The sequence below is a fragment of the Rhinoraja longicauda genome, unplaced genomic scaffold, assembly GCF_053455715.1.
Source record: "Rhinoraja longicauda isolate Sanriku21f unplaced genomic scaffold, sRhiLon1.1 Scf000218, whole genome shotgun sequence".
NCBI classification, from domain to species: domain Eukaryota; kingdom Metazoa; phylum Chordata; class Chondrichthyes; order Rajiformes; family Arhynchobatidae; genus Rhinoraja; species Rhinoraja longicauda.
In genome coordinates, this window is record NW_027601436.1 from 1 (window position 1) to 22737 (window position 22737).

The window sequence follows — 22737 nt, forward strand, 5'->3', positions numbered from 1 at the left end:
AAGACCAAAGGGCACATTGGATCGACACTCACTCCTTGAAGGCCCATTAAGCAGATTTGCAGGTTTGCGATTGTCTGTGGCTCAGCAGGGATCCGCATCAGCTTCAGAGGCTAATGTGTTCAAGCTGCTCTCCTGAAGCTTAAGCACACAACTTGGGCTGATGCACAGTGGGATGCTTCATAGTTGGAGATGCTATTTATGGATGAAATGTTAAACTGTCTGTCTGGTGAGGTTGGTGCAACCGATTCCATAGCACTATTTTGAAGACCATTGATTTCTCCCTAGCGTCCTGGATAACATTGATCCCTCTTTTACACCACAATCCCCCCCCACCAACACATCAAAGTATTATCAGATCATTATCACATCATTAGTGTAGGGAACCTTGCTGCATAAAATGTTGTTGCCAAGCTTCATTGCAAATGTATGCACTGATCACTTCCTTTCCTTTTGTCTTCCTTGCGTGAAAGACATCATTCATTGCTCTTTATTCCATTTTTCACGGGACCAAAGATAGAAACAAAAAGCTGGAGTAACTCAGTGGGACAGGCAACATCTCTGGAGAGAAGGAATGGGTGTCTTTTCAGGTTGAGACCCTTCAGACTAGGACCATTCAGATGGACCTTCAGGACCATCTTGTTTTAGTCTGATGTAGATACAAGGAACTGCAGATGCTGGTTCCTGCCCCTCCTCTCTTCCAGCTTCCAGCTTTCTTCCAGGGGGAACTCCCAAGGACTTTCTACAACACTGTGGTGGCATCAGCCATCTTCTATGGAGTGGTTTGCTGGAGCAGCAGCATCTCAGCAGCAGAGGGGAAGAGACTTGACAAGCTGATCAGGAAGGCCAGCTCGGTCCTGGGTTGCCCCCTTGACTCAGTACAGGCGGTGGGAGAGAGGAGGATGATGGCAAAGATAACATCGCTGCTGGACAACGACTCCCACCCCATGCAGGACACTGTCACTGCACTGAGTAGCTCCTTCAGTGACAGACTCCTTCACCCCAAGTGTGTAAAGGAGAGATATCGGAGGTCCTTCCTTCCCGCTGTTGTGAGACTGCACAACCAGCGCTACTCCCAGCAGACCAGTCAACAGACCAGTTAACAGTAACAGTTTTTAAAAAACCACAGTAAATTATGACAATTATCCTTATCTTTATTTTTTATTGATAATGAATGTCTCTTGCTATCCACTTTGCTGCTGTAACACTGCAAATTTCTCCGATGTGGGACGAATAAAGAAATATATTATTATTATATTATCCCCAGCCACCACAATCAGTCTGTAGAAGGGTCCCAACTCAAATCATCACCTATCCATGTTCTCCAGAGATGCTGCCTGACCTGCTGAGTTACTCCAGCACTTTGTGTCTTTAAAAAAAAATCAGCCTGATGGCTTCTGACCCTTAACTGTCCTCCTGCTCTCAGGTGAAGATAATCCACTTCAGGGACTAACCTGGTTTCACTCTCCAGGAATGCCACACTATCTGCTGAGTGCTTGCAGTACTTACTGGTTTTATTTCATATTTCCAGTGCCAACGTGATTTTGCTTTTGCTTAATTTCTCCATCATCTCTCTGCTATTTTCAAGCTGGCTGCTATTTTTGCTCGGGGCGCTTTCACTTCTTTTCCTTGGTATTGTAATTATTTTTCCAAAGCATTAATTTTTAATGCCCTCATTCCTGTGACTGATGCTGTTTAATAACTGAAATTACTCTAGTGTTCTTAGGACCATTTAAGTGTATGTGCTGTGGCTGATTAATCTGTTCAAGCAACCAATTCTCCAACCTGATGAGGCTCCACTGCGCTTGATGTCAACAAGTTCACAAAGAGTTAAACACACAATAAATGTTTCATGGGCAGGAAGCCGGGATTCAATGATTTTAGATTAAAAACTCAAGCACTCATTCATTTTAACGTATGCTTCCTTTTAGCTGGGGACTGATTACAAATTTATGATTTTAATTTATCACGATAATCCTCCAGCAGTGCTAGGTCTGGCTTTTGCAAGCCATTCATCACACTGTGTGAGAAAATGGATCAGACCACCTAATACAGCAGAGAGGGAAAATAATTTCCTCACCCAGGCACTAAATCTCCCTCACAAAATAAAAATACTTAGAACACAGAACTGTCATTTTTGTTGAAATAAAAACAGAAAATGTTGGAAGCACTCAGCAGTTCAGGCAGCAACTGTGAGAGAAAAAAACTGAGTCCACATTTCAGCTTTCATTCTGATAGGAAGGTCTTCAGCCTGAAATGTGAACAATGTTTCTCTCTCCACAGATGCTGCCTGACCTGCTGAGTGTTTCCAGCACTTTTTGTGTACATTTCTTCAGACTGATTTTTAAATGTATATCTTTAAATGTATCTCTCCAACTATTTTTTTGTGGTAATGATCACGATATTCTAAATGTTTGCTAGAAAGCATTCCCTATATAATTAATTCGTTGTAATCTTATAGACATGATCCTTAGTTTTGGATTTCTCCACTATGAGAATTATCTTTTCTAATTTTCGCTTCCTTTATATTGAAACTGCTCAGCCTCATTCTTCCTTGAACCAGCAATGGTCAGCCTTTCCCAAAGAAAAAAGTTTAGTTTAGTTTAGTTTAAAGATACAGCGAGGAAACAGGCCCTTCGGCCCACCGAGTCCACACTGACCAGCGATCCCTGCACATTAACACTATCCTACACGCACTAGGTAATTTACAATTATACCAAGCTAATTAACCTATAAACCTGTTCGTCTTTGGAGTTAGGGAGGAAACCGAAGATCTTGGAGAAAACCCGCACGGTCATGGGGAGAACGTACAAACTCCATACAGACAGCACTCGTAATCGGGATCGAACCAAGGTCTCTGACGCTTTAAGTGCTGTAAGGCAGCAACTCTTCCGCTGCGCCACCGTGGTATCCCTCTTCATCATTACGTAATGATTTTCCAGTCTGATCACGACATAAAACTAGGCGGGATTATGAGTAGGGATAAGAATTCAAAGAGTCTTCAACAGGCTACGGACAAGCTGAGTTGGTGGGCAAGAGCATGGTAAATAATATACTGTGGGAAAATATGAGATCATTCACTGGGCACAAAATAGACACACAATTTTGTTTTAAATGGTGAAAAGTTGGATAATGTTCAAAGGAACCTAAGCATCATTGTACATGTCAGCACAAGCCAGTGCCAGTGCAGCATGCAATTAGGAAAGCAGATGGCATGTTGGCAAGAGGATTTTATGACAAGAGTAAAGATTTTTCACTGAAGTTACACAGGAGGTTGGTGAGGCCACATCTGGCGAACAGCTTTGGATTCCCAAAGTTCTGACACTACTTGACAGACTGGATTTTTTCCCAGGCTGAAGAGTTTAAAACCATGACCTGGTTAGACACATTTGCTTGGTTAGGACTGAAACTTATGTGTTCAAGTTCTACTTGGGCACCATGAGCCCATCACCTTGACTAGCACCCATCGTGCGGTAACAGTGTGCTGCAATGTTGAAGGAGTTACTTAACAGATGAGAAATTAAACCAAGCCCATGCCTGCCTATTCAGCGAATGTAAAAGTTAATGTTATAGATCCTAGCCAGTGTCTGGACCAACATGTACCTTCAAGTAACATCACATAGACTGATGATGTGGTCTTTATCACCTTGCTATTAGTGAGACCTTACTGTATAACAATATTACTACACCAACTGCACTAATACTTTGAGATGATCCTGAGATTATGAAAGACAATTTCTTTTGACCAATTCTTCAGGTTTGATCTCACTTATGCCCTGAGCAAGTGTTACAAGACAATTTCCTCATGCACTCCACTCCTCTTGCGATAAAGATTAACAATCCATTTCCCTTCCCAACCTTTGCTGGACCTACATTTTGCATTCCAACTGGCCCAGCCATCTTCAGCTGCTTTCCCAGTGACCTTCCTTCCATCATAAGGTTGCATCTGGGCATTTGAAACTGAAGCAGTCCTCTTCTACCTACAGGCAGACACAAGGAACATTCAGGCATGGGCTGATATTATAAGTAAGACACACAAGGTGTGCAATGCATGGCATCAGGGATGATGCCGGGTCAGCAATGACTACAGCAACATTCGCAGTAGGGTAAACACATGTAACATGTTTTATTTATTGTGCCATGAAAGTCCAGGTCCACGTGGGGACGCTGTCCCTTGTCATCATTGCGCATGTGAGGAGCACTGGTGATCTTGGGCTTCTCCCAATAGCTCAGTCCCGGTCTCGAAAGAGGAGGGACAGCAATCCCAGGCCTGTCCTTGCAGTTCACCCTTGCCTCGTGAGGAGGTGCTGGCAGTCTCAGGCTTGTACTGGCAGCTCAGTTTTGGGCTGAAAAAGGAGGAACTGCCGGTCTCAGGCTTATCCTGGTGCCTGTCTTTGCGGCTGTGTGTGTCGGCACAGTCCCTCAATGTCGATGCCAGGCAATAGATACTGGTGGTCTTAGGCTTGGCCCCCGTCACTCAGTCTTGGCCTCAGTGGAGTTGCTGACTGCCTAGGACTTGTCCCGACAGCTCAGCCCAGACCACAAAACGGTGGTGCTGGTGGTCTCTGATTTGTCCCAATGGCTCAGTCGTCCTCCAAGTCTACAACAAGGGAATGCAACTAGCAGAGATGCACCACACTCTTTCTACCTTCCTCTCTCTATTTTGTTCACTTCCACTATCCCACGATGGCTGCAATGCACCAGCTATAAAATGCACTGCTCTACTGACACAGACTAATTACCAAATTCATGGCCTCTACAACTAAGAAGAACAAGAATATCAGGAACTTGGGAACAAGTTCCCCTCCACATCTCGCACCATCCTGACTTAAATACATTGCCACTGTGTTTAAGTCCTGGAACTCCTTTCACAACAACACTGTGGGAGGATCTTTATCAGAAGGTCTGCAGTGGTTCAAGATGACAGCGCACTTCCATCTTAACAAGGGTAATTAAGGATGGACAATAAATACTGATCATGCTGGTGATACCCACATGGTAAAATATGAAAAAATAAGAATAAGCCAGGCAGTGTGGTGGGTAACCTGCTGATCTTCCAGATATCTCCTGCCTGAGTCCTCAAGATGGTCCAGGTTAACAATCAGAATAGTTCCAATATGGAAGGAGGCTGCTCAACCAATAAGTCAGTACTGGTACCAATAAGCCCAACACATTATTTCCTTTCAGATATTTGGCTGGTTCTATTGGAACATTTAAGAAACAGTTGGACAGGTACATGGATGGGACAGGTTTAGAGGGAAATGGGCTAAATGCAGGCAGGTGGAACTAGTGCAAATGGGACATGTTAGTTGGTGTGGGCAAGTTGGGCTGAAGGGCCTATTTCCACGCTGTGTGGCTCTATGAGTTTATATCCAGCCCCTTTTTGAACAATACAATTGAATCTGCCTCTGCCACTCCCCACCAGTGCTTTCCAGAGTCTAACCCTTCGCTGAGTAACAAAAGGTTTTTCCTAAGGTCACTTTTGGTTTATTTGCCAATCACCTCCAACCTACATCTCCTGGCTCTTATTCTCTCTACCAATGGGAACCGTTTCTCTCTATCTATTCTGCCAAGACCATCCATGACTATCAGATCCTCCACTCCAAGGAGAACTCCAGTCTCTCCACAGAACTAACTAATCCCTGGAATAATTTCCAAACCTCTCCAAAGTCCTCAAATCTTTCCTGTAGACTGGTGCACACATTGCATCAGTTGTCCTCAAACCTGCTTTTCATGATAGTTCATCATGACTTCCTTGCTCCTGTTCATTACAGTGGGTCAGACGGCATATCTGACCTGCTGAGTTACTCCAGCTTTTCGTGTCTATTTTCAGTTTAAACCAGCATCCGCAGTTCCTTTCTACACATCCTGTACATTACACCTCTATTTAAAAAGCCTAGGCTCCTGTATGCTTTCTGTAATCATTTTCTCAACCTGACCCGCCACCTCAATATACTATTCACAAAAACGCCCAATCTCTCTGTTTTTGTTGCCCTTTTAGACTTGTGTCCTCCATTTATATGGGCTCTTATTATTTTTACTAAGAAAATGTAACACTTCAGATTTGTCGGCATTCAATTTTCCAGCCACCTATCTGTCTATTCAACCAGCCAAGTATATAATCTCCTTTTTCTGTGACTGTCTTCCTCCCAGATCACTGGTCCTTGAAGTTTTGTATCATCCGCATATTGGAAAGGAATGTCCTTTATACACAATTCAAAGTCATTGACATATTTGAAGAAAAGCAGTGGTCCTGAATCATTGGGAAGGAACACTGTTGTCCTCTCCATTCCAGCCCAGAGTGCAGGCTTTCACCTTAACTCTGTTTCCTGCTACGTAGCCAAGCGATCCATGTTACTTAAATTTCAGTCCTTTGATTCAATGTAAATTTAATCATTCTACCTTTGGTGACAGTCTTCCCAGCTGCCAAGGTTTCTCTTAAGACCTTCCCCTCTCCAGCTTTCCTGTTCACCTTCAACCCCAGCTCTCTGACCAAGCATTTGACATCCTCCCTTATATCTGGGTGTGTGTAGCTCAGCATCAGCTTTTCTTTGATAACACTCCTACCGTGCAGCTCGGGTCTTTGGCTACAATAAAGATCCCACAGTTGAATGGAAATTTTGATTATTGTTGCTGGTTGTAATTTGAAATATCTTAAGTCACAAGAGGACCTGGCAAATGATTCCAGCAATCCAGACAAATGATCTGCTCTTAACAGAAGTGTCATTTCCATCTAATATAGCCCCAATCCACCACCTTTTTGCTGCAATTTAGCTCATTATATCTTTTAATCATTTTAATTTTTTTAAATTTGTTATTGAAACTCTTGACGGATTGAGTGTACAATGTAGAGACGGCACCAGATGGCTTCAAGTATTACCAGGCTTCTCAAATAGATTACCAATGTCTTCATAGCCTTGAGAGTGTTCAATATCCTTGAAAACACCACCATTTCTCCAGTTTCATAATGTAATCTCATAAAATGACATGTAAGGTTACTGTGCTTTAACTTATTCTCAGAGCCTGCATGTTCGGTTTTCAATGACATTTCTTATTCCCAACTTTCTTCTTTGAATTGCTCCAGATTTTTCATTAACGATGTTCTTGTTTCTGATTTGAGTCACCATGACTCTCAGCCTGATAGTCTCCTTTTATTTGCTGCGCTCGTTATCTGGCAGATCTATAATAGAGGTGGACGGAGAATTCACTGCTGAATTGTACCCTCCATTCCCTCCTTGGTTGGAGGGGGGGAAAGGGTTTCCTTTCTGCAGTGCATTTTCATAATCTCTGGGGTAATCTCCAACACGTTATACAGAATTAGATCCGGTAAACCCTTCTTGTAGTGGGCCATGGGAAGGGAATGGTGGTATTATCATTGTTATGTAGTTAAAAGAAAGAACTGCAGATGATGGTCAACACACAAAAGGACACAAAGTGCAGGAGGAATTCAGCAGGTCAGGCAGAATCTCTGGAGAACATGGATAGGTGATGTTGGGACCCTTCTTCAAACTGATTCAATCTGCTAAATTTCTCCAACACTGTGTCATTTCAGCTAGGTGCCAATGCCACTGGTCTGCACAAGCGAGCCCCTTCTTTACCAGATGCTGCACAGTCCAGATTACACAGCTGTTGTTGCGGCTCCCGTTGTAGCCAGTGGCCGTCAGCTTTCTTCAGGCCGCCACCACCGACAGGATGCGCTTGGTCACCATGGGCCTACCTCCCCTCTCTCCAGCTACTCCGTCGCTTTCTCCCCTCCTCGCTTCCAAGGTGGAGTATGTTGGCAACTCCAGGGGAGGAGGTGGAGGTGGTGGTGGAGGGGGAGAGAGGCCGAGTGGACAGAGTGACAGAGAAAGAGGCAGAGGAGGGAGCAATGGAGTGGATAAAGCAACAGGAAAAGGACGAGGAGATGGGGGTGGAATGGGAGGGAGAGTCTGAGTGGACAAAGCAATGGCCAACAGAAAGAAGCAGCAGTTGGTGAGAGGGGAAGGAACTCGACAGTGATCAAGTGCAACCTGTCGGTGGCAGCGGCCTGAAGAACGCGCAGTCTCCAGGGGCTACAACGTGAGTCGCAACTACAGCCGTGTCTACCCGACCATGCAATGGGTGAACAAGGGCTCGCTGGTGCACCTTCCGAGCTGGGTGTGGCGTCTGAAGCCGGAGCTGGGTAGGCAGGTCCGGCCGCTATCACCGAAATCTGTTATAAAGGGGTCAGTTAAAGTGAGAGTTTACTGTACCATGTATAGTCGGAATTGTAGTGTAGGAAAGTATCCTGTAAACAGCAGTACGATAACAATGTACTTCTATTCATTTTCAGCAATGTGGTTGTGGGGTAGGTATGGAGCTGAGCCTTGGGCCTACTCATCTTCAAAATTTTGTCAGGAGATTTAATGTTTGTCCAAAAGGACAGTTTTACACCTCATTCAAAAAACACCTCCTCTGCATTCCTTCAGTAATACATTGGAGAATGAGAGTGTACTTAAGCTCCAGGGTGGAAGTTAAACTTCTGACCCAGATACCTTCTGACCCAGATACCTGAATAAGCCTTGCTAATTCTCCACTAATTCTTTTAGCTGTTCCTTACCAAAAGAAATGCGGAAATATTCTGTACATTTGGCAGCATCTAAAGAGGGAGAAGCAGAATTCACAATGATGATATTGATGAGAAGAAATCTTCTGGGGAAAGATCATTGGCCTGAAACATTAACTATTTCTTTCTCCACAGATGCTGCCTGATCAGCTGAGTGTTTCCAACTCTGAGTTTTTATTTCAGATTTCAGGCATCTGCAGGTTTTTGCTTCTAATTTCTTCCTATTCTTCATGCACAAGCTAATCACCGTTGCTCCAGCCGTCTGAGAAGCCAATTGCCTGAGCATGCTCCTGGAGTTTTACAACTGGTTTTGGATACAAGGAGTATTTGGTTAAGAATCGAACGTTTACTTTACCATTGTGTAAATTGCATTGAAATATAATTTACATTAGTGATGTATTTCCTAAGTCACCCCATGCGGGTGTAAACAAATGATCCACCGAATCCAAATAAATTGGAAGCCCACGTGATTAACACTCAGTTGTGATTAATGCTCTTGCCCTTACAATGCTGAACAAACAGCAATTTTTGTATCATAAACACACTGGGGCGATTTAATAGAGAAATAGTAATCACTGCAAAGACTTGCTGTGCGCGGTGCCTCCTCGTTCAGTCGGGCTGGTGTTGCTGCCAACTGTTAATGCAACAGTGTGTGGCTCCACCTTCACCTCTCTACCGCTATATGGTGGCACTCCTAAACCCTTGGTTTTCGATCAAGTCCATATTTAATTGTTTCACCTTTGGCAGCCGTGCCTTCAGCTGACAAGCCCCCTGAACTCTGGGTTAAAAAAAACCCAATTTGCTGGGGGAACTGAGCAAGGCTCCCAACCCGAAACACTTCCGTCACCCATTGATTGTCTTCCATCAATGCTGCTTGATCCATTCAGGTCCTCCAGCAGTTTGTTTCTTGCTTGAGCTTCCAGCATCTGCAGTCTCTTGTGCTTGCCTGAACTCTGGGACCTAACACTAATAGGTTCGGATGGTAAATACAAGGAGCTTTTCAAAGACTGATAGGGTGTTGCTGGTAATTGAGCCAGTCGGTGAACGGGCCAGCTATGTTTCCCCAGTCAGAGTCGGATCCCAATCTTAAACTCCAGGAGAAAAAAGTGGCTCCTCATCACACCCTGGTGGGTGGACAAAGAATTACATCCTAGATTGCTGAGCACTCAAAGGGAGTGAGTTTAACCCATTTGACCCATTCACATGCAGCCCATGTGAAATATCCATCAGGATAAGTGTGAGGTTATCCACTTTGGTGGTAAGAACAGGAAGGCAGATTATTATCTGAATGGTGTCGTTAGGAAAAGGGGACGTACAACGAGATCTGGGTGTCCTAGTGCATCAGTCACTGAAAGGTAGCATGCAGGTACAGCAGGCAGTGAAGAAAGCCAATGGAGCAAAGAGGTCCTTCTGCAGTTGTACAGGGCCCTAGTGAGACTGCACCTGGAGTACCGTGTGCAGTTTTGGTTTCCAAATTTGTGGAAGGATATTCTTGCTATTGAGGGCGTGAAGCGTAGGTTTACTAGGTTAATTCCCAGAATGGCGGGACTGTCATATGTTGAAAGACTGGAGCGACTAGGCTTGTATACACTGGAATTTAGAAAGATGAGAGGGGATCTTATCGAAACATATAAGATTATGGACACGTTAGAGGCAGGAAACATGTTCCCAATGTTGGGGGAGTCCAAAAACAGGGGGCACAGTTTAAGAATAAGGGGTAGGCCATTTAGAACGGAGATGAGGAACAACTTTTTCAGTCAGAGAGTTGTAAATCTGTTAAATTCTGCCTCAGAAGGCAGTGGAGGCCAATTCTCTGAATGCATTCGAGAGCTAGATCTCTGGCACGATAAGGCAGCAAGGGGGTATGGGGAGAAGGCAGGAACGGGGTACTGATTGAGAATGATCAGCCATGATCACATTGAATGGTGGTGCTGGCTCGAAGGGCTGAATGGCCTATTCCTGCACCTATTGTCTATTGTCTATCAGTTCTCCGTGCTTAAACCCTGTCCCTGAACTCTTACATCCTGGCTCCAGTTCCCATGAGAACACCGGCATCTTCAAGTCATTAACCATCCCAACGTGGGCATGAAGGCCAACCTATCCACCACTGGGAACAAGGGATCAGACAGCACTGTGGGAGCACTTTCACTACATCAAAGGTAGCTGTTCAAAGAGAAGGAGCATCTCATGCACTATTAGAGATCGGCATTAAATATCATGGTTAAATGGAAACAGCAATGTCCCAAGGATGAGGATAGGATAGTGAAATGGAGACAGTGAATGCTAGAAATAATCAGCAGGTCAGGGGGCATCTGTGGAGAGAGAAAATGTTAACTCTTCAAGAGAAAGGACATGAGAAGCTACAGATCTGGAATCCACTAACACTATCCCACGCACACTAGGGACAATTTGCACTTACATCAAGCCAATTAACCTACAAACCTGCATGTCTTTGGAGTGTGGGAGGAAACCAAAGATCTCAGAGAAAACCCGCACAGGTCATGGGGAGAACATATAAACTCCATACTGACAGCATCCATGGTTGGGATCGAACCTGGGTCTCTGGCACTGCAAACGCTGTAAGGCAGCAACTCTACCGCTGCGCCACCCTGCCGCCCTTGTTCCTACAGAATGCTGTAGGGGGAGGATTGGAATGATGTGTTGGACTGTGACATTGTGTTAAAGGGGATGGAAATTGCTAAAGATGAACCTTGAATGTAGAGGTGGGGAGATGGAAGGTGAGGGCAAAGGGAACACAATCCTGACCCCAAGTATGAGTGAGAACAGAAGGACAAGGAGTGCCACAGGCATGGTCGAGGACTCGGGGGGGAAACCCACAACTGAGGAAAAGCAATGTCAAGGCCAGACACAAAATGCGGGAGTAAATTAACATCTCAGGCAGCTTCCCTGGAGAATATGGATAGGTGATATTTTGGGTCAGGACCCTTCTTCAGACTGATTGCAGGGGTGGGAGGAAAATTAAACTAGAAATATGGAGGGGCAGGGCAAGGTATGGCAGATCAGATGTGAACAGATGAGGGAGGGTTTTGATAGGCAGATGGTTGGACAAAGCAGTCATGCTGGAAGCTTTGGTATGGAAGTGACGGAGATGTGACATAACACCTTCATTCAGTCCTCAAACTTGAACCCTGGCTCTTCGTGCCACTTTAATGCTCCATTTCACCCACACTCTGAGCCCTCCGTACTCTTGTTTCAAAATTGTTTCAACAAAGTTCAAATGCAGGCGACCTGCTGAATTACTCCAGCACATTGTGTCTTTTTTAGTAAACCAGCATCTGCATTCCTTGTGTCTACTCAATTCAAAGTTTTCAGAACAACAGTATATCCTGCATTTTTATTTCAGATTTCTAGCAAGTTTCTTTCAAGTATATTTTTGTATCCAGCTCCTGGAGACTTTTCTGACCTTACACCATCATCCCTTTCAGCATTTCCACCCTCTTATTGTACACACAATGACAGACCTACCTTTTGCTCTCCAACTTTAATTCCTCCCTTAAATCTATTTGTGGCCAGTTGTGCAGGTCTTGAGTCATTTACCCATAGGCCATTGAGAGATACAACTCGGAATCAGAACCTTTGGCCCACAATAATCAGCAAGCACCTATTTACACTAATTCTACATCAGTACATTTCATTCGTCTCATATTCCCACAACATCCCCTTAGATTCTATCACCCACCTGCATACCAGGTGCAATTTAGCCATGTCTTTCAGATGTGGAAGGAAACAAGAAGAAACCCGGGCAAGCTCTACACAGACTGCAGTTATTATCAGCTGTGGCTTGATAAAATTGTTAAAGAGTCGATGTGAGGCACTGACTCCATTCCTTTCTCCAGTGAGGCTATCTGATCTGCCGAGTATTTAGACTTCCTGCTGATAATTCAGATCTCCACCATCCACAGGATTTGTGTTCTATGAAGAAAGGCGTGGATAACTCAGAAGAGGTGGTGGCCTGTTTCACTTTGGAATCAGACTGTCGAATCTGAATATCCATCTGAACACTCACAGGAGAAAGAACAGTCATTGGCAACTTCCTGTGCTTCAACCAATCTGAGCCATCTTCTTTACAACATCTACACAGAGTTCCTGGGATAGAGAAAAATAACATTAAAGTACCCAAGCCAATTGAGATATAACCCTTTGGGGATTTAAACCAATCCAGTCCAATCTGGCCATGATTAGTGATCATGGGGGACCCATCTTTTGTGCAAAGACGTCTTATGCAACTCATGAACAAAGGCAGTTCTCCTGAAGGACTGATTAAATATATAACAAATGATCTTCTCACTAAAGGTGTGATCTATAACTGCTTGGTGCGTGGTGAATGATATTGGCAACGCATGTTGTGGGTAGTGTAAACTGGAAACAGCCCAGAATAAGATAGTTTCTACCATTGTAAGCCAACGTCGCCAAGCAAATTTACAAACAGCACCAAGATTCATACAATGGGTTGGAGCCATCTGTCACATACAAACTCATCCATCCCTCGCCAAGATGAATTCCATTTGAAAACACAAAATGAGACGAGCTACAAGGAAGTGAGCCACAAATTGAATTTTGCTTCTCTTACGATGTTTATTGGGATGGTGAGGTCCTAACCAACCTTTCTGCCATGGACCCTTTGCTCAATGAGCCACACTGGTTCCAAGTCAGGTTTAAACCGGCATCTGCAGTTTTTTCCTGCACATGTCTGGAGTATTTGAAATACTGTGTGCAGTTCTGGTCGCTCTATTACAAGCAGGATGTGAAATCTTTGGGGAGGGTACAAGTTTACCAAAATGTTGCCTGATTAAAGGGTGTTCGCTATAAGTAGAGGTTGGATAAACATGAATTGTTTTTTCCAGAGCATTGGAGATTGACAGGAGATCTGATAGAAGGATGAGAATTATGAGAGGCATAGATAGTGTGGTTCAGTATATGGGAGATTGCGTCTTACGAATCCGATTAAGTTTTTTGAAGTAACCAAAAAGGTTGACAAGGGCAAAGCTGCAAACGTTGTTTATATGGATTTCAGCAAGACATTTAATAAAGTTTCATGGTAAGCTGCTCTGGAAGGTTAGTTCAAGTGGGATCCAGGGAGATCTAGTCGATTGGATAGAGAATTCATGGAAGGAAGCAGAGGGTAATGGTGGAAGGTTGTTTTTCAGACTGGATGCCTGTGACCAGTCATGTGCCAAAGGGATTCAGAGTTTGACCCATTGCTGTTTGTGGTTTATATCAATAATTGGGATGAGAATGTACAAGACATGCTAGTAAGTTTGCAGATGACACTAAAGTGAGTGGTATCATTAATGGCGAAGTTGATTATCAAAAAATACAGCAGGGTCTTGGTCAGTTGGGCATGTAGGTTGTGGAATGGTTAATGGAGTTTAATGCTGATAAGTGCAAGGTGTTGCATTTTGTGAAGTCAAACCTGGGCAGGACTGTTACAGTTAATGGCAGGGCTCTGGGGAGTGTTGTAGAACCGGGATCTGGGAGTGCAGGTACATAGTTCCATGAAAGTGGTCAAGAGGCTTTCAGAACATTGGCCTTCATCAGTCAGGATATTGACAAGCAGCCTGTCCCGCAAAGTTACTCCAGCATTTTGAGAAGATTTATGAGGATATTGCCAAGACTTGGGGGCTTGAGCTTTCGGGAGAGGTTGGGCAGGCTAGGACTTTATTCCTTGGAGCAAAAGAGGTATAGAAAATCATGAGGGTTATATGGTATTTGACAGTCTTTTTTCCAGAGTAGTGTAATCAAAAACCAGAGGACATAGGTTTAAGGTGAGAGGGGAAAGATTTCATATTAACCTGAGGGGCAACATTTTCACACAGAGGATGATGAGTATATGGTGAGTATACGCCAGAGCAGGTAATTAAGGCCGGTATTATAACAATATTTAAAAGACATTTGGACAGGTGCATGGGTAGGAAATGCTTAAAGGTACCAATCCTGCTGAAAATCCTCTGCGTTCTCTCCAGTGCAATTGTCTTGTCCCTATAATGTGGGAATCAGACTTGCACACAATACCTCAGCTGTCACATAACAAATATTTTATAAAGTCATACCATAACTTTCTTCTCTTACATTCATTGCTTTGGATAATGAAAGCCAGTATCTCAAGTACCAAAGTTCAGTGATGATCAGACTGAATAATGGTCCCAACCCAAAACGTTGTCTATCCTGAGATACTGCCTCACCTGCTGAGTTACTCCCGCACTGTGACTCTTTTTGTAAACCAGCATCGGCGGTTCCTTATTTCTACATTCATCATTCCCAGTATCTCTTACACCTGCTGAAGCACATTATCTACCTGTGCCGTCACCTTGCAGTATCCTTGGACTTGTCGGTCTCTCTATTCCCTTGTACTCTTTTGGGTCCCACTATTCATTGTGCATGCGAACATTATTAGTCCTCCTGCAATGCACTCTGATAGGGCACCCATAACAAATGAACAACGTTGTTATGGATGCCCCCATCCGAGGAATCAGTACAAACAGATGGAGCTCAAGGGCTGTGGCTTTTAGGTAATATAAATTTTCAAGATTTGACAGTTGAGTCTTAGTAGAGTTGAGAGACGAGTCATTAAAATAATCGGAAGACACAAAAAAATAGAAATATTCTGATGAAAAGTTATTGATATGAACTATTAACTGCTTTGTCTCTATCAATGCTGACCTTTGACCTGCTGTATTTCGAACCATTTCCACTTCCATTTCTGGTTTCTAACATTTGCAGTATTTTGCTTTTGGAACAGACTTGATGGGCTGAATGCCCTACTTCAGTTCTTATGGTTCATACACACTTTGTCATGTCATGGTGTGTGAGTGAATCCTTAGTCAATTAGTTTGTTTTCTTTCCTAAGGCAGTTTCCCTGCAAAGTATCATGGAATGTTTTACAGTGTTAAGGAGGTGATATAAATGCAAATTGTTGTAATTTTTAACGGAAAACAAAGGAAGTCTTATTGACTCAAATATCAAGACGCTGAAATTAATTCCTCCTTTTACCTTATCTCAGTGATTTAGTTGTGAACAAACCAGGTGTTAAATTTGGAGCCTGAAATGCCGCTCTTCATAACGTGAGTCAGTCCACCACATTTCCCAATTCCAAAATGGTATCATTCAAATTGGATGGGTTGCAACTTGCATTCATATGATCTGGCTCCAACTGTTTCAAGAAGAAAGGAACTGTATTATGTAACACATTTCATTATCTCAAGTGCGTTTCAGCACTTAAAAAGGCAGTCAATGCTGTACTTTGCAAGTGCTCAATGCTCAGAGCAAGATCCCAGGTATTCAGTATTTTGTGTTTGGTTGAGGATTTTTATCCAGGGCCACCGGGGAATGTGTCTACTCTCAGTAGTGCTGTGGGATCGTTTACAGCACTCAGTCAATGCTGCACTGAAGTGTTAGCCTAGATTTGGTGCTTAAATCCCTTTGAGGGATTCAAATCCACAACCCTCAAATGGAGAGAGTAGCCTTTCCGTGCAAGTGCACAGGACACAATTCTCTATCAGTAAAACGCTACATTTCATTGTGTCCTGGTATCTCAGTTCTCCAGAGGTACATGTATGTCAGATTTCAAGTTGTCTATCCAGGTTTTCGGGCAGGTTATTGTGCTGTTTTATTCATTTATAAAATATAAGGCAATGCAAGCATTTTCTTGAGAAGGCAGTGTTGAGCCACCTTCTTGAATTATTGCTGCTCTTCCAGTAATGGCATCTCCTTGGCGCTGTTAGTAGAGATTTCGATTAGAAAATTATGCATTATTCATAAAAATTGCAACAAACATTCCAGTTAACATTGTTAGTACAAATCATATCATTCCATTTACATTACATCAACATGACATAGGTTTTCCTCCACAAATGCTCCGTGAGCAAACAGCTCTTGTGGTTTCAGCTCCACAGTGTGCAGTGGGAAGAAAGCCTGATACTGTGGCCTTTCTTGTGCATCCTTTGCTTTGGCTGCAGCAAGCCTCAGCACGTGGTCTTGACCTTAGAATCTGCCGACCTGCAACACTCATGGACAACACCTTGTAAGGGCAGCTCCAGAGAGTTGTGGGCAGACCAGATGGTGTCTTTCACCAACCTGATAATCTTCCATCACAGTTGATATTTCTCTCACTGTACCTTCTGGGGAACAGCGCACAGAGTCCTACGATGCACAGCTGTTCGGGAAGAACCTCAACAAAGACCACGGCATCTCTGTCCAGATCTTCTTGGCAAGCACCATTCTAGGAGGAGATGGATGGCAATCTCATCTTCAGAGTAGTCACTGAGGGTAACACACGCCAAGCATAGATTAAGGATCTGACAGGCAGGATTTTTGTAAGAGCCTTTGGCTCAGCAGCTATAAAAGATATGTGATGTGAAGTGCAGAATACCTGCACTTGGTTGTAAAGTATCTACCTTTCAGAGGAGGTGTTTCTGTATCTGCTGCTCTTGATTGTGGAAGTTGTGTTTGAGAGATATCGATAAGCCTTGATGAGGTTCTGTACAGACTGAAGGTGATGGAGCAGGTGAATGACGAGTTGGAGGACAGGGCACCCATCAGTGTCGTACTTTGGAAAGTTGGCGCTTCGTTCATACAGGCGAGTGGAGAGAATTCCAGCACATTATTGATATGACTGGTAATTGGGTGAGTCAGGAGGTGGGTTGGTCACAAGGGGATGTGAAGCCTCTGAAGCCACTGTACTCATGTGGCCAATCTTGTCGGGTTTCTTGTCAATGCTGACTCCCCAATGCTGACTGAAATGGCACATACATTGCATGTCAAGGGGAGCCGGTGGAACTTTATTATTGGGAGAGATGATTGCACGGAACATTTGTGACCCGTATGTTACTGATGGTGCAATGTCCCCTCACCTTAAGCTGGCCACATATGTGGGCATTTCCTGCACTGGCCATTCCATGGCCTTGTGTAAAACTTTGAGGAAGTAGGATTGAGATTAGGGAGCCCTGGACCCAAAATTCTCACAGTTATTACAGTTGGCAGAGTTGATTCATCTTGAAGAAAGTGAAAGCTTGTACCACTCTGCAGGTGCTATTTACAGATTTGTGCCAAGGTATTTTGCAACTGGTGAAGTCCAATCACTTTGTTCACAGCAAGTTTCATAAACACCAATAATACAGAGCAGATTAGATGTTGGTCTCGGGGTAAATATTGCAGAAGCAGTGGGGAGGGGCCCCCCAGTCTTCTTCAATTAGTATGGTGAGATATTTCCCCGATATCTAAGGGAGCAGGTTTCATGCTTCATCCAAAAGGTGGCATCTTTGACAGTGCAACACTCCTCTCAATATTACATTGGGAATGTGAATCTAGATTTTAGGTTTGAGTTTTAAAAAACTGCTGGATTTGCTGGCTGACCCACTGTGTTCCCCCAGCAGTAAGTGTTTTGCTCAAGATTCTAGCATCTACCATCTGCTGTGTCTCCATTTGAGTTTTGAGGTTTCATTTCCTGGAGTGAAATATGAACCTACAGCTTTCAGTGTGAATGCACAAAACTGACAACTGAACGCGTGCATCCCATGCCTGGATTCTTTCTAGCTACCTTCTGTCTAATGCTTCCCCCTTTCTCCTAAGGGCATACATCACTGGGATATGTTTGCGCAAATGTAATATTTCACCTATTTGTCTGTTAATTAGCACGGAAGGCGTGACACACAAGCATGGTCTTTCCACCTGCCTTGCGTACATGCCAAGAAGGGATAGTGAGGAAGATTGCAGCTAATTGATTTTCTTCCCTCTAGCTTAAGGATGTGCACACTGATTAAGAGCAGCTAACTCAGTACAGATCGGGATTGGAACCTGTGATTGTTCGTTCTATATCACACTACGCCATGCATTTATCCATTGAATCATCTGGAGAGATAAGACCTGTTTCAAGCCAGACAAATAGTAGCAAGTCCTTAAAAAGCTTGCAGGATGACTTTGAATATTTCTAACTCCTTCGTCAAAGAAAGAGAACTTCACCTCTGATCCCAATATAGAATCTTCCCTCTAACGGTAAATTCTCATGGAAAAGTTGGAAAAGCCCAATAGCATAACAGCTGTCCAAACCTCCTCCTTTCTCCTGGTTTTCAAGAAGCACTGAGTTGTGGAAATCTTGCTGGACTCGACAGGATTCCACAATTTCAAGGTATTTAAACCCACACAGAATATCAAACAATGAAACCAAAGCCAAATATAATCATGTGGTATTTACGTTTATAAGGCCTGATTAAGCTGGGCCTTGTTAATAAAAATAAGAAGTAATTTTTGGTCAAAAGTGATCATAGATCAGCCTGATTAAAATGTCTTTTCTTCCCCTTTCTCAGGACAACCAGGACAAGCTGTTGAAACTAACTCAAGGAATGTATGCGAATGGGGCACAGTCCACAAAAGAATTCAAAGAGAACTTTGTGCAGAGACAAACTGGACAAGGAAATTGACATGAAATGTACAAGCAAGGAAAAGAACTTCATCTCAGTTCAATAATTAGCATTTCAAACCAAAATGAATAAACGTGAGCCCTGCAGAATATCTCAACTTGTTTAGCAGTTGCTGCCATCACAAAGTCTTTGCCATCAAATCCTCGAAGCATAAGGGGATGGCTCTGCAAAGCCTCGCTCTCTGGGTCTGCCTCGCATCGCTGATGAATGCTGTTGTTGTTTCTGGTGACTGCTGGCTCATCGAAGGAGAGAAAGGATTTGTTTGGCTTGCAATCTGCAGTCAAAACCAGCCCCCTTACGAATCCATCCCTCAGCACATCAACAGCACCATCGTGGACCTCCGTCTGAACGAGAACAAGATCAAAAGTGTGCAATATTCCTCGCTCAACAGGTTTGGCAACCTGACAGAACTCAACCTGACCAAGAATGAGATCTCCTACATCGAGGACGGAGCCTTTTCCGCCCAGTACAACCTGCGCGTTTTGCAGCTGGGCTTCAATAAGCTTCGCAACATCACCGAGGGCATCCTGCATGGACTGGGCAGGCTGGAGTACCTCTACCTCCAGGCCAACCTCATCGAGGTGGTGAGTCCAAACTCCTTCTGGGAGTGTCCCAACGTGATGAACATCGACCTGTCCATGAACCGGCTGCAGTCGCTGGAAAGCTCCACCTTCCTGGGCCTCGGCAAACTCTCCACCTGCGAGCTGTACGGCAATCCCTTCTACTGCTCCTGCCAGCTGCTGGGCTTCCTCAAGTGGCTGGTGCAGTTCAACAACGCCACCAGGAACTACGACCGGATGCAGTGCGAGTCCCCGTCACTCTATGCGGGCCAAGCTTTGCTGAGCCAGAGCCAGACTCGGAGCGCCTACAGTTTGCTGGTCTCGTCCTGTGGTGACATCTACACCCTGGACCCCAAGCACTTGCCCACTCGAGCTCCCCCCAGCACAGCTCCCTCAGATAGCCCCTGTGGGGGCGAGGACTGCTCCTCGGGAGATGACGCCACTCCAATGATAGCCTTCCATTCCCCCACCCATGAAGCTCGGGTGCCACTGATCAAGGTGGAGAAGGTCACCTTTACGACCGCCACCTTGTTGGTCCAGATACCCCGACCCTTCAGTAAGATGTACATCCTGGTGCAGTACAACAACAGCTTCTACGCTGACATAAAGAAGCTGCAAACGGACCAAGAGGTCATTAGGCTGGATCGGCTCCAGCCCCACACTGCCTACACCTACTGTGTGGCGTCCATCCGCAATGCCTTAAGGTATAATCAGACCTGCGTCACCTTCTCCACAGGGAGCGAGAGGGCAAGTGGCACCGTGCCCCCACCGTCCACTGCCACCCACTACATCATGACCATCCTTGGCTGCCTCTTTGGCATGGTCATAGTGCTGGGCTTTGTGTACTACTGCCTGCGCAAGAAGAGGCAGCAGGAGGAGAGGCACAAGAAGGCCAGTGGGATGATGGCCAAGGCCATCATCGAGCTGAAGTACGGGGCGGAGATGGAGGCCAGCGCCATCTCCCAGCTGGCCCAGAAGGGCCCCCCGCCCTGCGAGGCCGCACCCAGGTCGCCCTACCTGCCATCGCCAGGGGGGGGCGAGCCCCACCACAAGCCGCAGGAGCTGAGTGAGACGCCCAAGGCCACCAAGGGGAACTACATCGAGGTGAGGACGGGGGAGCCCGAGGGAGGAGGAGGAGGAGGAGGAGGCCAGGGGCGGAGTTCAGCCGCCGAGATCTCAACCATCACCAAAGAGGTGGACAAGGTGAACCAGATCATCAACAACTGCATCGACGCCCTGAAGTCAGAGACCGGCTCCTTCCAAGGCGGCAAAGCCGGGGGCGCCGTCTCTATGGAGCCGCAGGTGCTGATGATCACCGAGCAGGCCCAAGGCAAGCCGGCCCTCCTGTCTCCTCTCTGTAAAGAGAGCTACCACCCTCTGCAGAGGCACAGCAGCGTGGAGGCCGCGCCCAAACGTCCCAGTACCTCGTCAAGCGGCTCCGCACGGAGCCCCAGGTCCTACCGCTCGGAGGGCTCGGCGCCGGCCCACCATCCCTACAGGTCCGAGGCCCAGTACATCGAGAAGACGTCTCCGGTGGCGGCCTGCAGCCCCGGGGCCGTCCCGAGGGCGCAGCAGCGCAGCGAGCACCGGCACACTTACCCGAGCCGGCGGCAGGGCGAGCAGTCAGCCACGGAGGGGCCGAGTGGCCACAGCAAGTCCTTCATCCTGGAGCCGCTGAGCCGAGGCCGCAGGGACGTGGCGTACTCACAGCTGTCGCCCCAGTACCACAACCTCAGCTACTCCCCCAGCCCTGAGTACAGCAGCAAAAAGCCCACCCCGGGCATCTGGGAGCGCTTCAGACTGCACAAGAAGAGGCACAAACATGCACAGGAGGAGTACATCGCCGCGGGCTATGCCCTGAGGAAGAAGGTGCAGTTTGCCAAGGATGAAGACTTGCACGACATCCTCGATTACTGGAAGGGTGTCTCCAACCAGCACAAGTCCTGAGTCTTTGACGTATTCAGACTAAAATTGGACCAAAAGACCCAAAAACTTTACAGCTGCTGTTTTTAACCTGATCGGTTCACCTGTTCATATGAACTTTAGCCTCTGTCACAAGTCTGTGCACCAAAATCTTCCAAACTGAACTCTATAACCTGTACAAAGGATTTCTTTTTTTAACGCGCACATATAATATATAAATATATATACACCCAGAAGCCTTGGAATATCAGATATTATTTATCGCATGACTCTCTCCTGTAACTGTGACTCACTGTGGTGTACATGGGGCATTGTTCGTTGTACAGTGCACACTGTGACTGGACTGTACTGTGTAATCGTATCGCACACACTGCTCACACCCTGCGTTGTACAGTAATATTTACCAGTTAAACCCCCTCCTCCCCTGCAGTTATGTACAGATAAATTTCTATATTTGCAATGATGTTTCTGGGTTTTTTTCACCTGTTTGTACCAGGTTTTAACCGTGGGTTTTACAGAACAGTTTGTTTGACTTCCGATGAATGTCTGAGCACTGACCGCAAGCGTTGGATAAAACTGGACTGGCAAAAAGAGATGAACTGAATGGTTTCTTCTGTCGCACTCTCACTGGTCCAAGACACCGGCTCTCTCAGTGAGAGGATATTGTCAGTGAGGTGAAGAGTGCTTTGATAGGGCTGGACTGTGGACTTTCACAGCCTCATAACATTTCAGTGTCAATGTGCACCAGCACATTGTAAATTGATGTACTTGGAGTGCCATATATAGCACTAGTCTCAATGTTATAGAAAGGGACACAGGGGCAGTGGAAATGGTGCAAAGAAGGAATCAAAAGGGTGATACCAGAAATGAAAGCAAAATACATTTAGAAAAGATAGAACTGATTGAACGAGGAAGTGGCAATCCAAGGAAGGTACTCGATGGGGCATGTGTCGAATTACTGAAAATTGTAAGTCATAAATATGGTCAAAGGGTGTTCAAGGGACATTTGTTTCCTCTGGTGCTGAAGTGGGGGAAGACCACTCGAACTAGTGGTCATAAATATAATAGTCATGAATAAATCTAATAGAGAATTCAGTAGATACCAGCATTCCAAGGGTGTGATTAAAATTTGGAACGCACACAACCCTACAGGAGGAGTTAAGATTGATAGCATTGACGCATTCGAGAGGAAGTTAGATAAGTCTGCAAGGGAGAAGGTGGTGGTAGATGAGCC

The 22737-nt window shown here is 45.2% G+C and overlaps 1 protein-coding gene across 1 annotated transcript; it reads left to right on the top strand.

The window, feature by feature from the left end:
- The first annotated feature begins 18906 nt into the window (after positions 1-18906).
- Positions 18907-22529, top strand: LOC144590581 (protein ELFN1-like). Its single transcript, XM_078395100.1, has one exon. The coding sequence runs from the start codon at positions 19179-19181 to the stop codon at positions 21525-21527; it is 2349 nt and encodes a 782-aa protein (XP_078251226.1). The 5' UTR covers positions 18907-19178; the 3' UTR covers positions 21528-22529.
- The last annotated feature ends 208 nt before the right edge of the window (positions 22530-22737 follow it).